The sequence below is a fragment of the Tachyglossus aculeatus genome, assembly GCF_015852505.1.
Source record: "Tachyglossus aculeatus isolate mTacAcu1 chromosome 12 unlocalized genomic scaffold, mTacAcu1.pri SUPER_6_unloc_2, whole genome shotgun sequence".
Classification (NCBI taxonomy): domain Eukaryota; kingdom Metazoa; phylum Chordata; class Mammalia; order Monotremata; family Tachyglossidae; genus Tachyglossus; species Tachyglossus aculeatus.
In genome coordinates, this window is record NW_024044829.1 from 3,245,017 (window position 1) to 3,267,760 (window position 22,744).

Genomic DNA, 22,744 nt, shown 5'->3' on the forward strand with positions numbered 1-22,744 from the left:
GAACTAGTCACGGCGACTCGGAAGGGAGTGGGAGATGAGGAAAGGTGGGGCTTAGTCTGGGAAGGCCTCTTGGGGGAGATGTGCTTTCAATAAGGCTTTGAAGGCACAGAGAGTAATTTTCTGTTGGATTTGGAGAGGAAGGACATTCCAGACCAGAGGCAAGACATGGGCTAAGGGTCGATGGTGAGATAGGCTTGATCGAGTCACATTGAAAAGGTTAGCACTGGAGGAGCTAAGTCTGTGGGCTGGGTTGTAGAAGGAGAGAAGCAAGGTGAAGTAGGAGAGGGCAAGGTGGTGAAGTGCTTTAAAGCCAATGGTGATGAGTTTTTGTGTGATGTGGAGGTGGTTGGGCAACAACTGGAGTTTTCTGAGGAGGGGAATGATGTGTCCTAAACTTTTTTGTATAAAAATGATCTGGGCAGCAGAGTGAAACATGGACTAGAGTGGGGCGAGACAGGAGGCTGGGAGTTCAGCAAGGAGGTTGATGCAGTAATCCAGGCTGGGATAGGAAAAGTGTATTAAAGTTTTGTATTCAGAGCATTTCTAGAAAGAATAGATGACAAAGATTATATGGAAGAGTTTAGGCAACTATGACCAAGTGATAATTTCAATAGATTTTCAAAATGGAAATTTGATGCCTAATATAAGAAATAAAAGGTTTTTATTCACAAGTCTTAAAAATCAAATTCTCATTCTGAAGACATATAAAGTGCTCCTAGAATTAAAAAATGTGATTTTAAAAGAAGTCAAAAAGGATTTTAAAGGGAAATTGGAATTTAGTACTTTTACAAACACACACACACACACACACACACACACACACATTTATATATTTCATAGTGTTGCTAAAGCATCTGGGTTAATGACTTACATCCCAGGAGGAAAATAATGTCCTTCAAACAATACTTTTTCTCATAATATCAGGAAAAACTTCCCTTAACAACCATTCTTCTGAGAGTATCCATAATTTCCTTGTTCCTCAGGCTATAAATCAGAAGGTTCAACTTGGGGATCACCACCACATAGAACACAGACACCACTTTGTTCTGATCCATCGAGTAGTTGGAACTGGGATTGACATAGATAAATGTGACAATCCCAAAGTACAGCATTATGGTCAAAAGATGAGAGGAGCAGGTTAAAAGGATTTGTACCTTCCCTCTGTGGTGTGGATTCTTAGAATGGTAGCGGTAGAGATAAGAGATGACTATAATCACAGTTGTGATGGTCACCATGGCCCGTGAAGAGATCGATGGGAAGATCTTAGCTAGATGGGTGTCAGAACAAGAAAGCTTCAAGAGGGCAGAAGAGTCACAACAGAAATAATTGAGTTCATTTGGGCCACAGAACCATAAGCAAACAACCCAGTTGGTATACATCAGAGCGTTTATGATACTTGTTAGATAGGAAAGAACTACCAAGCCCGCACATTTCTTTTCAGACATGATGACCATATAGATCAGTGGTTTACAGTTCACAGCATACCGATCATATGCCATTACTGCCAGCAGAAAACACTCTGAGCCTCCAAAAGTAGCCCCAGTGAAGTATTGCGCTGCACAGGCTGGTAAAGAAATGGTTTTCTTCTCAGGCATGAGATTTACCAGCATATTGGGTGTCACCAAATAGGAAAAGTCTGTGTCAGAGAGAGATAAATGATTAAGAAATAAGTACATTGGTGTGTGGAGCTGAGAGTTGAACTTCATTAGTGGCATGATGGTTAAATTCCCCAACAGACTAAAAGAATAGATCATTAGGAATACCATAAAGAGGACAGTCGAAACCTCAGGATCATCTGTTAATACAAGAAGAATAAATTCAGTCACCCTCGACTGATTTCCTTTCATAATCTATTTCCTGCTCAATACCTGTGGAGAAAAAACAAAGAGGCCAAAGGTACAATTGTTAGAATTGCCCCATCCTAAAGACTGGCTTTCCAGAATTTGGAAGAACACACAAAAGACCAACAACAACAACAAAAAAAACCTGAGAGAGAAAGTTTTGGTTTTCTTTTGTTAAATCAAAATCAAATATCTGGGTTCTAGTCCCAGCTCTGCCATTTCTCTGCAGTGTGACCTTGGGTAAGTCACTTTACTTCTCTGTGCTTCAGTTCCCTCATCTGTAAAATGAAGATTGAGACTGTGATCCCCACATTGGACAGGGACTGTGTCCAACTCGATTTGGTTGTATTCATTCCTGCACTTAGTACAAGCCTGGCACATGGCACTGTTGTGATCGGGTTTGTCTGATATCCATTTTGTTTTCCCATCCCTTCCTCCCATCCCTTTGTACACCCTTCTTCACGGAAGAAGAATGCCCGCAAAAACTTCCCGCCACAAAACCTGCCTAACCAAGGCCTCCCCCACCCTGACCTGCCTGACAAAAGCCATCCCTGTTGTCCACTAGCGGACTTGACATGACTGACTCCGTTTTGTGCAGGCTGAGAGAACAACTCCTTTTTGTATTGTCTGCAACAGATGCCTTCAAGGCCATTAAACAAGTAACACTTATCTATGTAAGGTCCTAGGTCAGATGACATCCTGACAAGACAGTGACAACAGAAGATAACAGAATTTACACACCTATCTATACAAGGCCATATGGCAGATAACAACAACCTTTACAAGGCAGTAAAAACAGAGAATTTACAGCATCCTGTTGGTCCTAATTGGATTCCTGAAATTCCTAAATGCTCCCTCCCATGTTGCTGTAACTGAATAAAAGACGCAGTGAGAATGGGATCAGTGCTGCTTGATCTGGGTCCCTGGCCCCTTGCAGCTGCGCGCTAATAAAATCCACTTCTAAATTTCTACCTGGGTCTCACTCGCTGATTCTCGGCACAACATTTGGAGGCCCCAGCGAGATTGCACGGTGTCCCGTGTCACCGTGGTGACCCAACCTGGGAGGACCTCGGCCTCGGGGGAAGGAGACCATTCTGCTCTGACTTCTAGGGGGGCCGGCCCCTGAGACGTTCCAGGGCCCCGGAACTCAAGGCTGAGAGGTCTAAACTGTCCCCTGATGCCGACTGATCCTCATTTCGGCCTGGTGGATCCTGGGATCGGCAACGATCAACTACTTCCGGAGGTAACCTGGTTTCTGTTTTCTGGAGGGAACGAGTGCCGGACGCGGCAGTTAGCGCTTTGCGCCTCGATTCCCCGGGCACCCCAAGACGTTGGGTCTCTGCCCGATTCTGGTTCTGGTTCCGCGGTTGTCTGTGAAACTGTTCTATATGTGGAAGCGTTGCCTTTAGGAAATTCTGTTTTACGATCCTCTGTCTGAAACCTCCTCGCTCACAGACTGCCAGGCAGGTTTCCACCTGGATCGGGGACGAACATCTTCAGGGCAACTTCTCCAATGTCTACTGGAAGGATGTGTTCGCCTCCAGGTTGTTGTTTGTTTGTGTCTCTGTGTTGTATGAATGGGAGGTTCAGCCAGCACGCCAGAAACGCCTTTGAACTGTATGCTCAGTCACTTTAAAAAAGGATACCGGGATGGGTATGATTATGGGATTACCCTAAAGAAACAGAAGCTCATTCTATTTTGCATGAATGAGTGGCCCACCTTCGGGGTGGGGTGGCCCCCTCAGGGTAGTTTTGATAAGCAAATTGTAAACAAGGTTTGGAGAATTGTGACTGGGACCCCTGGCCACCCCGATCAGTTCCCCTATATTGACGTTTGGCTGGACCTCATTACCCACCCCCCTCCCTGGTTGAAAAATTGCTCCCTGAAAAGGGGCATCCGAGTTCTTTTTGCCCAACCTAAAAAAGGGCCCCCTTCCAGGGACACCCCCCCAAAAAAGTCCTCCAGGAGTCCTAGGAGGATGATCTTCCCCCTCCTTGTAACCCGGGCGCCCTTCGGGACGTCCCACAGTTTGAGAGCCCGCCCTGGACTCTCAGAGAGAGTCGAGTGGCATAGGCCCCATTAAAGGTACCCAGATTCGAGTATTGGGATGGACCTCCAAAATATGGACGGGGGAGGTTACTTATCGTTGTACGTGTTTCCATAAGCGCTTAGTACCGTGGTCAGTGCACGGTTAAAGTTCTCTAGATATTAGAAAGTGATGGGAGTGTCTGTTTGACTTGAGGAAACGAAGGTGGGAAAAGGAAAAATCTCAGTCAAAACCGAGTGGTGGGAAGTCCCTCCCGGAAATTCCATAAGGCAGTCCGATGAACTTTCAAAGTATAAGAGAAAAGAGAAGAAATTAATTATAAAAATTATTATTAAATAATTACATATTACTGCCTAACTTGGGCTGGCGCCCACCTCAGAGGGAACGTCTTCTGGCCAAAGTACGGATCCTCCGAGGACTGGGTTTGCCAAGAATTGAACATCTATGTAATTATGAGGGAACCCCGGAATGACGGGGAATTTGTGTATGCCGCAGTCTGGCGGCTGTCGGTGGGTAAATTTGTGCTGAAGGAAATAGATGAGAAGAAAGATAGAGGGGGAAGAAAGAGAAAAACCGGCACACCAAAGTGATGTTGCAGACTCCAAAACAACAGGAAAAGCAAAGAAAGATTATGATATAAATCGTGCAGGCGGCCGAAAAGTCGATCATGATTTATTACGCCTGCGGCCGGCAGGGGCATAAGAAAAGAGGGTGTCCTCAGCGGGAAAAAGAAAAGAGTTCTAGGTACATGAAGGAAAAGGGAAGAAAGAAAAGGGAAGGTGAAGCAATTGCAGTTGAAGGAAATTGTCTGCTCAGGCATCTACACCCTGCAAAGCTGGTGTCCCATAAGGGGGGAATGAGGGGTGGAGAGATTGCCTCTGAAGGAAATTGTATGTGTATGAAGGTTGGAGTAAGTGTGTGTGAAGAAGAAAGAGAAGGGACAGGAGATAATTTTAGTAATTTCTTCGTGGAGGGGGAAGACTAGGGGGATCAGGAGCCCATAGAACAAGCCCACCCTGAGCCCTTGACAAATTTGAGGGTGGGCAGAGAAAAACAAGATTAACAGTATTATATCCTTTTGATAGGCACGGGCGCTACCCGATCGTCTCTAACCAGACAGCCGATGAGGGCCAGAATCGAGAGGGAAATCATTAGGATCTCGGGGGTGCAGGGGGAGAACTTCCCGGTCCCTGTTACAGAGACCTTAGAACTAGAATACCTAGGGTCAAACTTCTCGGGAAAATTCCTGATCATACCCGAAGCCGGGGTAAACTTGTTGGGAGGGCTCTTAACCTCGGCGGGAAAAACCATTAAAAATAAGGAGATTTTGTCTTTACTAGACGCGGTCTGGATGCCGGCCCAGGTGGCCAGCATCCATCGCCCCGGGCACCAGCACGGGGACTCACCCGAGGCCATTGGCAATCAGGCAGCGGATGAGGCTGCCCGAGAGGCGGCAAAGTCCCCTCCCAGCGTTGCCCCCTTATGCCCTGTTTTTGACCCTAATGATACACCGGCCCCTCACTACTCCCCCTCGGATGATTCCTTCGCAAAACAAAAAGGGGGGACTAGAGACAGGTCAGGATGGTGGGTCCTTCCAGAGGGAAGAATTTTTGTCCCTGAGGAAGTAGGGAGAGAATGGATCACGCGGCTACACCAGATCACCCATCTGGGGGTATGAAAGATGGGCTTGTTGTTGAGAGACAGGTACTTTATCCCACACTTGGACAGCCCCTTAGCGAGCATAACCACCCGGTGTGGAACATGTGCACAGGTAAATGCGAAGCAGGGGAAGGCTGCTCCCTCAGGAGTCAGATTGCCGGGATTGCAGCCAGGAGAAAACTGGGAGGTAGACTTTACAGAGGTGAAACCCCCCGCGGCAGGCTATCGATACCTCCTGGTATTTGTTGACACTTTTTCAGGGTGGGTAGAAGCTTTCCCAGTTAAACACGAAACAGCCATGGTAGTGGTGAAAAAGATTCTAAGTGAACTTCTCCCGCGATTTGGTCTCCCACTGGGACTCGGGTCTGAAAATGGTCCAGCATTCATAGCCAAAGTGTCCCAAGGCATAGCCAAAGCTTTAGGAATAGAATGGAAATTACACTGTGCCTATCAACCACAGAGTTCAGGTCAGGTAGAAAGGACCAACCGAACTCTTAAGGAATTCCTCACCAAGCTGGTCCTTGAAACTCAGGAAAATTGGGTAATGCTACTCCCACTGGCCCTACTCCGAAGCCGATGTACCCCCAATAAGTCGGGTCTTGCACCTTTTGAGATTCTGTTTGGTAGACCCCCGCCAATCCTCCCTCTAATCAGGGAGGAACTCAGGGTGGACGCTACTAATTCTTCCTTGATTAAGTTCCGGCAGGGTCTCCAGAAAACACAGGGAACACTCTTGAAATCTGTCCGAAACGCCCTGCCAGTTCCCACCTCTGCACCCGCACACGCCTTCCAACCCGGGGACTCGGTCCTGGTCAAGAAATTCACCGCCTCTGGCTTGGAGCCTAAGTGGAAGGGCCCTTACACCGTCATCCTGACCACACCAACAGCAGTCAAGGTTGACTCCGTTCCTGTCTGGCTCCATCACAGTCGAGTGAAACCTGCTGCGGCCCCGACATGGAAGGCGGAAGCACAGGCCGACCCCCTAAAGCTAAGACTCTCCCGCATTTCCTCCTCCTCGCCTCCCTAATGACCCCCTCTCCCTCTATGTCATTCAACCCTCATGCCCCAAAAACCCCAAAACACCTGGACGATGAAGAAGGGGGATCAGGTACTCTGGACATTCTATGCAGAAGAAGGTACATGGACCCATAACCAAGGTTTGAATGATGGCCGGTATTTCCAGTTGGATTTATGCTCCCTCTTCCCCACCTCGATCGGAGGCGCTTCCCCTTGTAGTAATCCGTTTTCTGAAGTAAGAATGTGCCCGGGGTTCCTTACAGATGGCTGGGATGCCAGGTGCCTGGATAGGTCGTCCCATTTCTGCCTGAAATGCGCCTGTGTGACCGCCATTGTAGTATCCTCATTCCGCGGGGTGGCTTGCGGGGCCAAAGAGGGCCGCGTGGGGACGGATCCGCACCTGACTATCCAAAAGGACCCAACCCCTGGATCCACTACCTTGTTTCTCACCCTTCGCAACCCTGAGAGTAGGTTCTGGAATACGCCCCACGAATGGGGCATGAGATTAGATGGCAGAAATAGGGCCTGGGCGGACCCTGGGATTATCTTTACCATTGCTAAGCAATCCCCCGTAACGTCCTACTTGCCAATCGGCCCCCTTGGGAAATCAGCTCTGCCCCCCAAAACCCTCCCTAGTCCTCGGACCCCGTCCTCCATTGTCCAGTCCTTACCTCGGGCCCCGTCCTCCACTGCCCAGTCCTTACCTCGGGCCCCGTCCTCCGCTGTCCCACCCCCTCAGACACCCGCCGGGGAAATTGTCTCTCCAGAGCCAGGTGAGGGGGGGGGTCCTCCAGCCAGAAACCCCCTCATCCTTCAGTCATGGGCCTCCTACAGGCCGTTTAGGGGGTGATCAACTCCACTCGACCGGACCTGGGCCTAAGCTGTTGGCTATGCATGGATGCCCAGCCTCCATACTATGTTGGAGTCGCTATCAATAACTCTGTGTCTCCCACCTCCGATTCTGACAACTGTGAATGGGACCAGCCAAGGTTGACTCTTGGGGATGTCCAGGGCTCTGGGGTTTGCTTAATCTCGGATAACACGAACCTCCATGCCTCCCCATACTCACCTGTCTGCTCCCTCAATGTGATGGTCCGGTCCTCCTCCGGTTCTGCTTACTTCCCCGCCCCACCGGGCACCTGGTGGGCGTGTTTGGACGGAATCACTCGATGTGTTTCAGCCCGAGTTTTCCTTGCTCACCCCGGTGGCCCTCTCTGTGTGCTAGTCTCCATCGTCCCCAGAGTGTCCTTGTTGCCTGGCGCTGATGGGTGGGACCACTTTTCCCTGCGGGAGGATTGGTCCCTCTGTCATAAGTGGGCTGCCCAGCTGTTCATCCCCATTCTAGTGGAGTTGGGTTTAGCGGGTTCTGCCGCCCTGGGCACTACCGCACTGGTGCGGGGGGAGGCTAGCTGCAGAGAACTCAGCACCCAGGTGCATATTGACCTCACCCACCTTGAGCACTCCATTTCCACTCTGGAGCGACAGGTTGACTCCCTAGCGGAGATGGTCCTCCAGAACCGGAGGGGTTTGGACTTATTGTTTCTGAGACAGGGTGGCCTCTGTGCCGCCCTGGGAGAGGCCTGCTGCTTTTATGCGAATAACTCTGGAGTTGTTCAGGAGAGCCTCTCTCGGGTGAGGAAAAATTTAGCAGACAGGCAAAGGGAGCGTGAACGGGCCGAAACCTGGTACCAGAGTCTTTTCCGGACATCCCCGTGGTTAACCATGCTTGTGTCTGCCCTGGCTGGCCCCTTGTTTCTCCTCGTAGTTGCCCTGCTCGTCGGACCCTGCTTAGTGAATCGCCTCCTAGAATTTGTTAAGTCCCGCATCAACTCTGTTAAGCTGCTCCTTATTAGGGATCTCCACTATCAATCCCTACAAACTGAGCCCATTGGCCGGTATGACGATGTCGCCACAAACGTGTCAAGGGTTTGACACTCTGTCCATAAGAAGTGGGGAATGTTGTGATCGGGTTTGTCTGATATCCATTTTGTTTTCCCATCCCTTCCTCCCATCCCTTTGTACACCCTTCTTCACGGAAGAAGAATGCCCGCAAAAACTTCCCGCCACAAAACCTGCCTAACCAAGGCCTCCCCCACCCTGACCTGCCTGACAAAAGCCATCCCTGTTGTCCACTAGCGGACTTGACATGACTGACTCCATTTTGTGCAGGCTGAGAGAACAACTCCTTTTTGTATTGTCTGCAACAGATGCCTTCAAGGCCATTAAACAAGTAACACTTATCTATGTAAGGTCCTAGGTCAGATGACATCCTGACAAGACAGTGACAACAGAAGATAACAGAATTTACACACCTATCTATACAAGGCCATATGGCAGATAACAACAACCTTTACAAGGCAGTAAAAACAGAGAATTTACAGCATCCTGTTGGTCCTAATTGGATTCCTGAAATTCCTAAATGCTCCCTCCCATGTTGCTGTAACTGAATAAAAGACGCAGTGAGAATGGGATCAGTGCTGCTTGATCTGGGTCCCTGGCCCCTTGCAGCTGCGCGCTAATAAAATCCACTTCTAAATTTCTACCTGGGTCTCACTCGCTGATTCTCGGCACAACAGCACTTAACTAATATAATAATAATTATTATAATCATTGTTAATCAGTCAATCAATCAATCAATCAATCACATCTATTTAGCGCTTACTGTGTGCAGAGCACTGTACTAAGCGCTTGGGAAGTACAAGTTGGCAACATATACAGTCCCTACTCAACAGTGGGCTCACAGTCTAGCAGGGGGAGACAGAGAACAAAACCAAACATATTGACAAAATAAAATAAATAGAATAGATATGTACAAGTAAAATGAATAAATAAATAGAGTAATAAATATGTACAAACATATATACATATATACAGGTGCTGTGGGGAAGGGAAGGAGGTAAGATGGGGGGACGGAGAGAGTGACGAGGGGGAGAGGAAGGAGGGGGCGCAGTCTGTGAAGGCCTCCTGGAGGTGGTGAGCTCTCAGTAGGGCCTTGAAGGGAGGAAGAGAGCTAGCTTGGCGTATGGGCAGAGGGAGGGAATAATAAATATAGTCTATGTCCTTGGAACAGGAGAAATCCCTGTCGGGTATTTGGCACCCATGAATAGAAAAAGCTGGTTTTGATGGTTTCATTTCTATAAAGGCTACTAAGGTAGAGATGATTTATTAGGCCTTCAGCCAACTCTGGCTCTGACTGCAAGTTTTGTGTCCAAGCTGATCAGGGATCCTGACTTCCTTATCCTTGTCCCTGTGGAAACTCCTTTGGTTTTTCCTATTCTTATCCATTGATTCTCTCTCTCCTGTAGAAATGAGCCCTGGCTGCACTGGAACCTTGTCCAATCTGATTGTCCAGACTCTGCCCCAGTGCTTAGCAAAGTGCCTGGCACTTAGTAAGCACAGAGACGTGGCATGGCTTAGGGGAGAGATCCAGGGCCAGAGAATCAGAAGGTCTTGGGTTCTAATCCCTGCTCCATCACTTGTCTGTTGTATGACCTTAGGCAAGTCACTTCACTTCTCTGGGCCTCAGTTCCCTCATCTGTAAAATGGGGATTAAGACTGTGAGTTCTGCATGGGACAGGGACTTTGTCCAATCCAATTTGCTTGATACCATCCCAGTGCTTAGTACAGTTCCTGGCACATAGTAAGCGCTTAACAAATACCATGAATCTTTCTAAGCACTTAATAATATTAATATAATAATAATAATGTCATTTATTAAGCGCTTACTACATGCAAAGTACTGTTCTAAGCCCTGGGGAAGTTACAAGGTGATCAGGTTGTCCCACGGGGGGTGGGGGTGGGGGCTCACAGTCTTAATCCCCATTTTACAGATGAGGTAACTGAGGCACAGAGAAGTTAAGTGACTTGCCCAAAGTCACACAACTGACAATTGGCGGAGCCAGGATTTGAGCCCATGACTTAATAAATTTGGCAAGTATTATATTACTAGAATTAATGTCAATCAATGATAATTATTGAGTGTTTATTTTGTGCAGAGCACTATACTAAGGCACTTGGGAGAGTACAATACAACAGAGTTGGTAGACACGTTCCCTACCCACAGAGAAACAGCATGGCTTAGTGGAGGGAGCATGGGCCTAGGAGTCAGAGGATATGGGTTCTAATCCCACTCCACCACTTTTCTGCTGTTTGACCTTGGGCAAGACACTTAGCTTCTCTGTGCCTCAGTTACCTCATCTGTAAAATGAGCCCCAAGTGGGATAACCTGATTACCAGTGCTTGTAACAGTGCTTGGCACATAGTAATTGCTTAACAAATGCCATCATCATCATTATTATTATTATTATCAACTAAGTACCACTTAGACTGTGAGTCCCGTGTGGACAGGAACTATGTCCTACATAATTAACTTGTATCTACCCCAGATCTTATAACAGTGTTAAAACACTTATTAAGAGCTTACCAAAGGCCCATAAAACAGAGCTTACAATCTAAAGAAATTCCAATCTCATCCTGAATGAGGCTATCAATTTGAGTATTCCCAGAATGAACTGCGCGTCTGATTTCTGAAGAAAGTGTGAATTGGCTCCAACACCATAACCATAACAAGTTCACATATCAATACTACGTGCTACCCAATATTCTGGTGTACTTCCCCACATCAGCTGGAGAAATCTGTGAGCATCCTCAGTCTTAATTTAATACAAAGTCTCTATCTTCCTAGCAGATAGCAAGAGTGCTCTATTACAAAGTCCTGAATCATTTTAATTTGGTCTATTGTAGGATATTTTATTTAAATATTGCAAAATGCAGTTGTCTAGATGATTAATATTACCTGATGAAATAGTAGTACGTGTTTTGATCAGCAGAAAGAGGTACATCTCTGCAACAGTGTTCTGTTTATATTGGTTGAGACACAGTCAGGTTCTTGATCCCTGATGTACAGGCAATTCCCAATCCAGGGTAAAAATGAATTGTGAATACAAGGCCCATTATGGTGTCTAGCATCAGGGATTGATCCCTCCCTTCAGTCTAAGGAATCTACAGGTTCTCCAGAGTCCTGGGTGTTATGATAGAATTTGCCTAGAAATGAGATTTGAGCCCACTGTTGGGTAGGAACCGTCTCTATATGTTGCCAACTTGTACTTCTCAAGCGCTTAGTACAGTGCTCTGCACACAGTAAGCACTCAATAAATACGATTGAATGAATGAATGAATGGGATGCTCTCTAGATTGCATCTATGGCTTAGTGGAGCATGGGCCTGGGAGTCAGAAGGTCTTGGGTTTTAATCCTGGTTATGCCACATGTTCATTATGTGACTTGGGGCAAGTCACTTCTCTGTGCCTCAGTTACCTCATCTGTAAAGTGGGGACTGAGAATGTGAGCCCCATGTGGGACAGGGATTGTGTCAAACCTGATTCACTTGCATCTACCCCAGAGCTTAGTACAGTGCCTGGTAAATAGTAAGCTCTTAACAAATACAACAAGAATTATTATTTTTAGTATTATTATTAACATTTCAATGATGTGATGTTATCACTGTGTATGAAGAGCACCATGTTGCTCATTTGGAATTTATGTGTATTCATCATCCCTGTTGCACTGTAACTTTCTTGAGGGCATGGATCTTTCACTTCTCTTGTATTTTTCCATTAATAATGTGTGGTATTTGCTAAGAACATACACCGTATTGTATATATTGAGTGCTTACTGTGTGCAGAGCACTATACTAAGCGCTTGGGAAATTTAAGTTGGTAACATATAGAGATGGTCACTACCCAACAGCGGGCTCACAGTCTAGAAGGGGGAGACAGGCAACAAAACAAAACATATTAACAAAATAAAATAAATAGAATAAATATGTACAAGTAAAATAGAGTAATAAATATGTACAAACATATATACATATATACAGGCGCTGTGGGGAGGGGAAGGAGGTAAGGTGGGGGATGGGGAGGGGAAGGAGGGGGAGAGGAAGGAGGGGGCTTAGTCTGGGAAGGCCTCCTGGAGGAGGTGAGCTCTCAGTAGGGCTTTGAACATACGATGGCAGTAAAGTAAGCAGTTGATGACATCATCGAAAGACATTAGCAATTAACATTCGATGGAAATAATAAAATAAGCAGACGATGACGTCGCAGAGAGCAGTTAACAATTAACATGCAGAAGCGACCATGAATTGTCCATATGTCAGTCAAATCAGGTCAAAGAGGTTAATGGCAAGTAGATTCCCAGGGCTCTTGGCAAACTTGTCTCGGAGGTGGAGGACGATGGGGTCCTATGGATGGCAGCTCTGGAGTAGGGTGGAACGCTCTGGAGTAGGGTGGAACGCTCTGGAGTAGGGTGGAACTGCTAAGGGGGTTCAGGGAGTGGAGATGCCTGGGGAGAGGAGTGAACAGTCAAATAGCATGGGAGGGCTGAGTAGGTTCGAATGAGGTTATCCTTTAAGTAACTTGGTGATAACAAGGGCCTTTTTCCCGGGGGAGGGGAGGTTGTGGGGGTGAGGGGGAAATCAGTCAGGTCCGGACCGGGAAAGGTGGTACTGGGGGGCTCTTCAAGGATAGTCGCTTAAGCGGTGGGTGTGTGTGTGTTTGTGGAAGCAGCGGGAAACAATGTCCCGCGACTCCAGTTGGCTACTTGGACAGAGTGGAGGTGGCTTCTAGGGGTGAGTGTAGCGATGATGACGGGGTGGGGGCCCAGCCAAAGGGCCTCGGCGTGGTCGGGCGGGGATTCAGATGCCCGGGTGGGGGGCCGCCAGGAGCCCGGCCGCGGGGCATAAGCACCCTATAGCGGGCTGCTGAGGACGGACAGACGGACGGAGAGAGGGTGGGGGAGCCCCGGCCCTCTCGGCGGCGACCGGAGGACAGGATCCTTCTGGGAGCAGCGGGGGCCACTTGGTGTGATGGCGGGCGGGCCTCTAGGGAACGGAATCCCGGGCGTCTTTGGCGGTGCTCTGAAGAAAGGATCCTCAGTACTTGATTAGGCATTAGGTAAATGCGAATTAATTGGGTCCTTCCAAGTATCTTTATGTGCCCTGCTCATATAGAAACACAGAAAATTCTGTTATTAATGATGACTTAAATTTCCTGGATTGTTTCAGCAAGGAGCTGGGGTAGCCATGTTTTATTACAAATTAGTCCAGATATGAAAATAAGTGGTGTTTCATGAGCACATCTTAGAAAAATCATGGTATCATGGTCCAGAGTCAGTCAAAGAGAAGTAGTGTGGCCTGGTGGATAGACCACAGACCTGGGAGTCAGAAGGACGTGGACTTTAATCCCAGCTCTGCCACTGGTCTGCTGTATGACATCAGGCAAGTCACTTAACTTCTCTGTGCCTCAGTTCTCATCTGTAAAATGGGGATTAAGATTGTGAGCCCCACGTGAGACAGGGACTGTGTCCAACCCGATTTGCTTGTAGCCACCCCATGCACTTAGAACGGTGCCTAGTAAGGACTTAACACATACCACAATTATATTATTCATTCATGTATTCAATCATTCATTGGTATTTTGATATTTATTGAATATCTGTATGAAGAGCACTGACTAAGCACTTGAAAGAGTTGGTAGACATCATCCCTGCCTTTGTGGAGTTTACAGACTAGGGGGAAACGGTCTCAGAAAGAGGTCTACAAGAAATGTAATAGACCAGGAGTGGCCAAACAGCTACATGGTTGCTGTCTTGCATGTTCGCTTTTGCTTTATTATTTATTTTGCTGTCCATGAGCTCGGACCCAGGTAGGGGACAGTGTTTGGTGCTGCCCACAGCCCCGTCCCTGGATATCTCTTGTTTGCCACTTGTTGCCACCCCTAGCTGCTCCTGAAATGCCAGCTGGCTGTTCTGGTTAAAGGAAATTTTTTAAAACCTGCATCTCTAGGGGATATACATAGAGAGAAGCAGCATGATGCAGTGGATAGAACATGGACCTGGGAGTCTGAGGGTCATGGGTTCTAATCCTGGCTCTGCCACATGTCTGCTGTGTGACCTTGGGCAACTCACTTCACTTCTCTGAGCCTCAGGTACTTCATCTGTCAAATGGGGACTAAGAGTGTGAGCCCTACGTGGGACAGGGACTGTGTCCAACCTGCCCACCTTGTATCCACCCCAGTGCTTAGACTGACTGATTGATTGATTGACTGAGGATGTTATTCCTCATGCCACTAGAGGAGCCAACAAGAAAACATAAGATTAAATTACACTTGACGATGACTTCCTTTATTAAAATGATTAAATGTTATTTTTAAATTCCTAAAACACAAATAACCAAGTCCTCTATTCCTATTATAGGTTCTCAAACTCCTAATTCAGCATACTACACACTCTGGATGGAGTCTCCTAGAGGGAATAATGGATAATCCTCACATAGGAAGTGCTCAGTAAATTCATTCATTCATTCATTCAATGGTATTTATTCAGCGCTTACTGTGTGCAGAGCACTGTACTAAGCGCTTGGGAAGTACAAGTTGGCAACATATAGAGATGTTCCCTACCCAACAAAGGGCTCACAGTCTAGAAGGGGAAGACAGACAACAACAACAAAAAACAACATGTGGACAGGTGTCAAGTCGTCAGAATAAATGGAAGTAAAGCTAGATGCACATCATTGACTAAAATAGAATAGTAAATATGTACAAGTAAAATAAGTAGAGTAATAAATCTGTACAAACATATATTCAGGCACTGTGGCAAAGGAGGCAAAGGAGGTAGGGCGGGGGGATGGGGAGGGGGAAAGGAAAAAGGGGGCTCAGTCTGGGAAGGCCTCCTGGAGGAGGTGAGCTCTCAGTAGGGCTTTGAAGGGAGGAAGAGAGCTGGCTTGGCGGATGTGTGGAGGGAGGGCATCCCAGGCCATGGGGAGGACGTGGGCCGGGAGTCGACAGCAGGACAGGTGAGAACGCGGCACAGTGAGGAGTTTAGCGGCAGGGGAATCTAGGGTGTGGACTGGGCTGTAGAAGGCGAGAAGGGAGGTGAAGTAGAAGGGGGCGGGGTAATGGAGAGCTATGAAGCCGAGAGTGAGGAGTTTTTGCTTGATGCGTAGGTTGACTGGTAGCCACTGGAGATTTTTGAGGAGGGGAGTAACATGCCCAGAGCGTTTCTGGACAAAGATGATCCGGGCAGCACCGTGAAGTATAGACTGAAGTGGGGAGAGACAGGAGGATGGGAGATCAGAGAGGAGGCTGATGCAGTAATCCAGTCGGGATAGAATGAGGGCTTGAACGAGCAAGGTAGCAGTTTGGATGGAGAGGAAAGGGCGGATCTTGGCGATGTTTTGGAGGTGAGACCCGCAGATTTCGGTGATGGATTGGATGTGGGGGGTGACCGAGAGGGCAGAGTCGAAGATGACACCGCGGTTGAAGGCTTGTGAGACAAGAAGGATGGTAGTGGCATCCACAGTGACAGAAAAGTTAGGGAGAGGGCAGGGTTTGGGACGGAAGATAAGGAGTTCACTCTTGGAAATATTGAGTTTTAGATGGCGGGCAGACATCCAGATGGAGATGTCCTGAAGGCAGGAGGAGACCAGAGCCTGAAGGGAGGGAGAGAGAGCAGGGGCAGAGATGCAGATTTGGGTGTCATCAGCGTAGAGATGATAGTTGAAGACTTGGAAGCGAATGAGTTCACCAAGGATGTGAGTGTAGATAGAGAACAGAAGGGGACGAGGAACTGACCCTTCAGGAACCCCTAGAGTAAGTGGATGGGAGGGGGAGGGGTAGCCCACAACGGAGACTAATAATGAATGGCCGGAGAGATAAGAGGAGAACCAGGAGAGGACAGAGTCTGCAAAGCCAAGGTTGGATAGCAGGTTGAGCAGAAGGGGGTGGTCCGCAGTGTCGAAGGCAGCTGAGAGTTCGAGGAGGATTAAGATAGAGTAGGAGCCGTTTGATTTGGCAAGAAGGAGGTCATTGGTGACCTTTGAGAGGGCAGTTTCGGTGGAATGTAGGGGACGGAAGCCAGATTGGAAGGGGTCTAGAAGAGAGTGGGTATTGAGGAATTCGAGGCAGCGGGTGTAGACGACTAGTTCAAGGAGTTTGGAAAGGAATGGTAGGAGGGAGATAGGATGATAACTAGAAGAGGAGATGAGATCGAGAGAGTGTTTTTTTAGGATGGGGAGACATGGGCATGTTTGAAGGCAGCTGGGAAGGAAGGAGTGGAGAGTGAGCGGTTGAAGATGGAATTTAAGGAAAGGAGGAGGGAAGGGGCTAGAGATATCATAAGGTGAGAGGGAATGGGGTCAGAAGCACAGGTGGCTGGAGTAGCACTTTAGAGGAGGGAGGAGATCTCATCTGAGGATACTGCTGGGAAGGATGGGACAGTAGCGGAGAGGGTTGAGATCAGGGCGGTTGAAGAAGGGGGAGGAGTGACTTTGGAGAACTCAGACCTGATGGAGTTAATTTTACTAATGAAGTAGGTGGCCAGATCTTTAGGGGTGAGGGATGGAGGAATGGGAGGAACAGGGGGCCTGAGAAGGGAGTTAAATGTATGGAAGAGCTGATGGGCATGATGGGCATGGGTGTCAATAAGGGAGGAGAAATAGTTTTGTCTGGCAGAGGAGAGGGCAGAGTTAAGGCAGGAAAGGATAAACTTGAAGTGAACAAGGTTGGTTTGGTGTTTAGACTTTCACCAGCAGCGTTCAGCAGTGGCCTTGATCCAGGGCTGTGAGTTAGTGGTACAAGAGCAGTGAAGGTAAAGGGGAGCGAGCAAGTTGAGCCGAGAGAGGGTGGAGTTGAGAGCAGTAATCTGTTCATCAAGATTGGGTAGAGAGGATAGGGAGGCTAGTTGGGGTGTGAGACCCTCCTACCATTTCTTTCCGAACTCCTTGAACGAGTTGTCTACCCGCCCTGCCTCGCATTCCTCAACACCAACTCTCTCCTCGACTCCCTCCAGTCTGGCTTCCGTCCCCTACATTCCACGGAAACTGCCCTCTCAAAGGTCACCAATGACCTACTGCTTGCCAAATCCAACGGCTCCTACTCTATCTTAATCCTCCTCGACCTCTCAGCTGCCTTCGACACTGTGGACCACCCCTTTCTCCTCAACATGCTATCCAACCTTGGCTTCACAGACTCCATCCTCTCCTGGTTCTCCTCTTATTTCTCCGGTCGTTCATTCTCAGTCTCTTTTGCAGGCTCCTCCTCCGCCTCCCATTCCCTTACTGTGGGGGTTCCCCAAGGTTCAGTTCTTGGTCCCCTTCTGTTCTCGATCTACACTCACACCCTTGGTGACCTCATTCGCTCACACGGCTTCAACTATCATCTCTACGCTAATGACACCCAAATCTACATCTCTGCCCCTGCTCTCTCCCCCTCCCTCTAGGCTCGCATCTCCTCCTGCCCTCAGGACATCTCCATCTGGATGTCTGCCTGCCACCTAAAACTCAACATGTCCAAGACTGAACTCCTTGTCTTCCCTCCCAAAACCCTGCCCTCTCCCTGATATTTCAATCACTGTTGACGGCACTACCATGCTTCCCATCTCACAGGCCCGCAACCTTGGTGTCATTGTCGACTCTGCTCTCTCATTCACCCCTCACACCCAAGCCATCACCAAACCTGCGGGTCTCAGCTCTGCAACATTGCCAAAATCCGCCCTTTCCTCTCCATCCAAACCACTACCCTGCTCGTTCAAGCTCTCATCCTATCCCATCTGGACTACTGCACCAGCCTCCTCTCTGATCTCCCATCCTCGTGTCTCTCCCCACTTCAATCCATACTTCATGCCGCTGCCTGGATTGTCTTTGTCCAGAAACGCTCTAGGCATGTTACTCCCCTCTTCAAAAATCTCCAGTGGCTACCATTCAATCTATGCATCGGGCAGAAACTCCTCACCCTTGGCTTTAAGGCTCTCCATCACCTCGCCCCCTCCTACCTCACCTCCCTTCTCTCCTTCTACAGCCCAGCCGGCACCCTCCACTCCTCTGCCGCTAATCTCCTCACGGTGCCTTGTTCTCACCTGTCCTGCCGTCGACCCCCGGGCCACATCATCCCCCTGGCCTGGAATGCCCTCCCTCCCAACATCCGCCAAGCTAGCTCTCTTCCTCCCTTCAAGGCCCTACTGAGAACTCACCTCCTCCAGGAGCCCTTCCCAGACTGAGCCCCCTCCTTCCTCTCCCCCTCGACCCCTCTCCATCCCCCCATCTTACCTCCTTCCCTTCTCCACCGCACCTGTATATACGTATATATGTTTGTACATATTTATTACTCTATTTATTTATTTATTTTACTTGTATATATCTATTCTATTTATTTTGTTTTGTTAATATGTTTGGTTTTGTTCCTTGTCTCCCCTTTCTAGACTGTGAGCCCACTGTTGGGTAGGGACTGTCTCTATATGTTGCCAACTTGCACTTCCCAAGCGCTTAGTACAGTGCTCTGCACACAGTAAGTGCTCAATAAATACGATTGACTGATTGATTGATTGAGATGCTCAGAAACATGGATGCGATCTAGAGAGCGAAGGTCTCTGTGAGGTAGTAATATAGATTTATAGGGGAAAGGAGTGTGATTGAGGAGGTAGGTGGGAAAGTTATGATCAGAGAGAGGGATTTCAGAGCTGTTGAGGGTGGAGATTGTCCAGTGGTAGGAGATGATGAGGTCGAGGGTGTGACCACGTTGGTGACTGGGCGAGGTGGGGTGGAGCAGGAAGTTGGCAGCGTCAAGGAGAAATAGAAGGAGGGTGGCAGGGGAATCACTAGGAACGTCCATGTGGATGTTGAAGACTCCGAGGATCAGAGTGGGCATGGAAAAGGAGAGAAGTAAGGTGAGAAAGGGTTCAAAATCGTTAAAGAAGTTGGAGGTGGTGCCGGGGGGGGCGGTAGATGATGGCTACAAGAATCTGGAGGGGGTGGTAGAGGCAAATAATATGGGCTTCAAAGGAGGGGAAGGAAAAGGGAGGGAGAGGAGGGATAGTGCAAAAGCAACATTGAGAGGCAGAAGAAAACAGACACCTCCTCCTTTTCCGATGAGTCTGGGGGAGTGGGAGAAGAAGAGGCCTCCACTGGAGAGAGCAGCAGAAGAGACCGTGTTGTCCGGAGACAACCATGTTTCAGTTAGGGCGAGGAGGAGTAAAGAGCTGGAAAGGAATAGGTCCAGGATGAAAGGCAGCTTACCTATAAAGGAGCCAGGGTTCCAAAGGCCACACTTGGCAGCAGCTGTGGAGGGAGAGGAGGGAGGGGGAAGGGTGCCAGGGATGGCGAGGGTTTGGATTGGGATGAGTTGGTGGGGGCCTGGGCGGGGAGAGTGGGAAAAGGGGTGGCAACGAGAAATGAGAACTGGAATGGGGTGGGGGAGCAGAGGAGGGGAGGGAGGGGGCTGAGAGGAAGGAGCTGAAGGTTGGCACTGGTACAGAGGGATCCTGGGTAGGGAGTAAGGAGGAGGGGTGGTGGTGGGGGAAAGGGAGGGAAAGAGCTGGGTGGGAGAGGGGAAAGGGAAGGTGAGGAATGGAAATGGCATTTGGGAGCAGGGGAATTGATAGTTTATGGTGAGGTCAGCAAGGTAAATGACAGCAAAGTGGGAAGTTAACAATTAAAATGCAGTAGCAATAACGCAGTAGCAACAATATAAGTAGGTAATGACATCACAGAGGCTAGTTAACAATTAACATGCTATGGCAATAATAAAATTAGCATTAGCATTTAATGATCTCACAGAGTGCAGATAACAATTACTAGTGATGGCAAAAAATGAGCAGATGATGACATCACAGACAGCAGTTAACAACATGCGATGGCAGTAAAATAAGCAGATGGTGATATCATCGAGAAACGTTAGCAATTCACATTCGATAGGAACAATAAAATAAGCAATTGGTGTTGTTGGTGATGATGATAAAACATTTTAATAAGCTCCTGAGTGTTGTGTTGGGGATCTTTAATAAGGGAAAAACTAGGCCACTCTGGCTTCTATGATTCAGAGATACTTTCCAGCTTTGTCCCACCTCTCCATTTCCTATCAATCACTCAACGTCTCTACTGCCCCCGTATCAATCAATCAATCAATCAATCAATCAATCAATCGTATTTATTGAGCGCTCACTGTGTGCAGAGTATCCTTCCAAAATAACCAAGTATGGGATTGGAGCTCTTTGCCATGTGTTGTGCTCCATTCCTTTGCCTTCAATTTCTCCAGTTTTTGCAGAAAATGGGGCATTTCAGTACTTCTCACGCCTTTGCTGAGTGATGGCTCTATCTTCTCCTCCTCATCACTTCCCCTTCTCTTGTCTTATGCTGTTGATTTGTCTCTGACCCACTGCGACACCATGATTCATTCATTCATTCATTCATTCAATCGTATTTATTGAGCACTTACTGTGTGTAGAGCACTGTACTAAGCGCTTGGGATGTGCAAGTTGGCAACATATAGAAATGGTCCCTACCCAACAGTAGGCTCACAGTCTAGAAGGGGGAGACACAGAACAAAACAAAACATAGTAACAAAATAAAATAAATAGAATATGTACAAATAAAATAAATAAATAAAATAATATAGTAATAAATACATACAACCATATATACATATATACAGGTGCTGTGGGGAGGGGAAGGAGGTAAGGTGGGGGGATGGAGAGGGGAAGGAGGGGGAGAGGAAGGAGGTAGCTCAGTCTGGGAAGGCCTCCTGGAGGAGGTGAGCCCTCAGTAGGGCCTTGAAGGGAGGAATAGAGCTAGCTTCGCGGATGTGTGGAAGGAGGGCATTCCAGGCCAGGGGCATGACGTGGGCTGGGGGTCGATGGCGGGACAGGCGAGAACGAGGCACAGCAATGAGATTAGAGGCAGAGGAGTGGAGGGTGCGGGCTGGGCTGTAGAAGGAGAGAAGGGAGGTGAGGTAGAAGGGGGCGAGGTGATAGAGAGCCTTGAAGCCGAGGGTGAGGAAATTCTGCCTGAAGCGTAGGTTGATTGGTAGCCACTGGAGATTTTTGAGGAGGGGAGTAACATGCGCAGAGCGTTTCTGGACAAAGACAATCCGGGCAGTGGCGTGAAGTATGGATTGAAGAGGGGAGAGACAGGAGGATGGGAGATCGGAGAGGAGGCTGATACAGTAATCCAGACGGGATAGGGTGAGAGCTTGAATGAGCAGGGTAGCGGTTTGGATGCAGAGAAAAGGGTGGATCTTGGCAGTGTTGCGGAGGTGAGACCAGCAGGTTTTGGTGACGGCTTGGATGTGAGGGGTGAACGAGAGAGCGGAGTCGAGGATGACACCAAAATTGCGGGCTTGTGAGACGGGAAGGATGGTAGTGCCATCTAGAGTGATGGGAAAGTCAGGGAGAGGGCAGGGTTTGGGAGGGAAGACAAGGTGTTCAGTCTTGGACATGTTGAGTTTTAGGTGGTGGGCAGACATCCAGATGGAGATGTCCTGAAGGCAGGAGGAGATGTGAGCCTGGAGGGAGGGAGAGAGAGCAGGGGCAGAGAGGTAAATTTGGGAGTCATCAGCGTAGAGATGATAGTTGAAGCCGTGGGAGCAAGTGAGGTCACCAAGGGAGTGAGTGTAGATCGAGAACAGAAGGGGACCAAGAACTGAACCTTGAGGAACCCCTACAGTAAGGGGATGGGAGGGGGAGGAGGAGCCTGCAAAAGAGACTGAGAATGAACGACTGGAGTGTTGAGGAGAACCAGGAGAGGACAGAGTCTGTGAAGCCAAGGTTGGATAGCGTCTGGAGGAGAAGGAAGTGGTCCACAGTGTCGAAGGCAGCTGAGAGGTCGAGGAGGATTAGGATAGAGTATGAGCCGCTGGACTTGGAAATCAGGAGGTCATTGGTGACCTTTGAGAGGGCAGTTTCCGTGGAATGTAGGGGACAGAAGCCAGATTGGAGGGGGTCCAGGAGAGAGTCGGCGTTGAGGAATTCGAGGCAGCGCATGTAGAAAACTCATTCAAGGAAGATAAGGAGTTTAGTCTTGGACATATTATCTCTCTAAGTAATGCAGAAAGCTCTTCATTTTGCAAGTTGGTTTCTCTCCTGGCTCTGTCTCTTGTCTGTTGGGTGACCTTGGGCAAATCACTAAACTTCTCTGTGCCTCATGTTTCTCATCTGTAAAACTGGGATTCAGTACCTATTCTTACTCCTATGTAGAATACAACCCCAAGTTGGACATGAACTTTTTTTTAAAGAAATATATTTGTTAAGTCCTTACTATATACCAGACACTCTACTAAGGGCAGGAGTAGATACAAGGAAATTAGGTTGGACACAATCCATATTCCACATGGGGCTCACTGTCTTAATTCCCATTTTAC

General features: G+C 48.3%; 1 protein-coding gene across 1 annotated transcript; it reads right to left on the bottom strand.

Annotated features, from left to right (window-relative positions):
- Positions 1–920: 920 nt before the first annotated feature.
- Positions 921–1,847, bottom strand: LOC119921263 (olfactory receptor 472-like). The gene has a single exon (XM_038741583.1). The coding sequence runs from the start codon at positions 1,845–1,847 to the stop codon at positions 921–923; it is 927 nt and encodes a 308-aa protein (XP_038597511.1).
- Positions 1,848–22,744: the final 20,897 nt, after the last annotated feature.

Coding starts and splice junctions, on each gene's coding strand:
- LOC119921263 (XM_038741583.1), bottom strand. CDS start 1,847: ATGAAAGGAAATCAGTCGAGGGTGACTGAATTTATTCTTCTTGTATTA.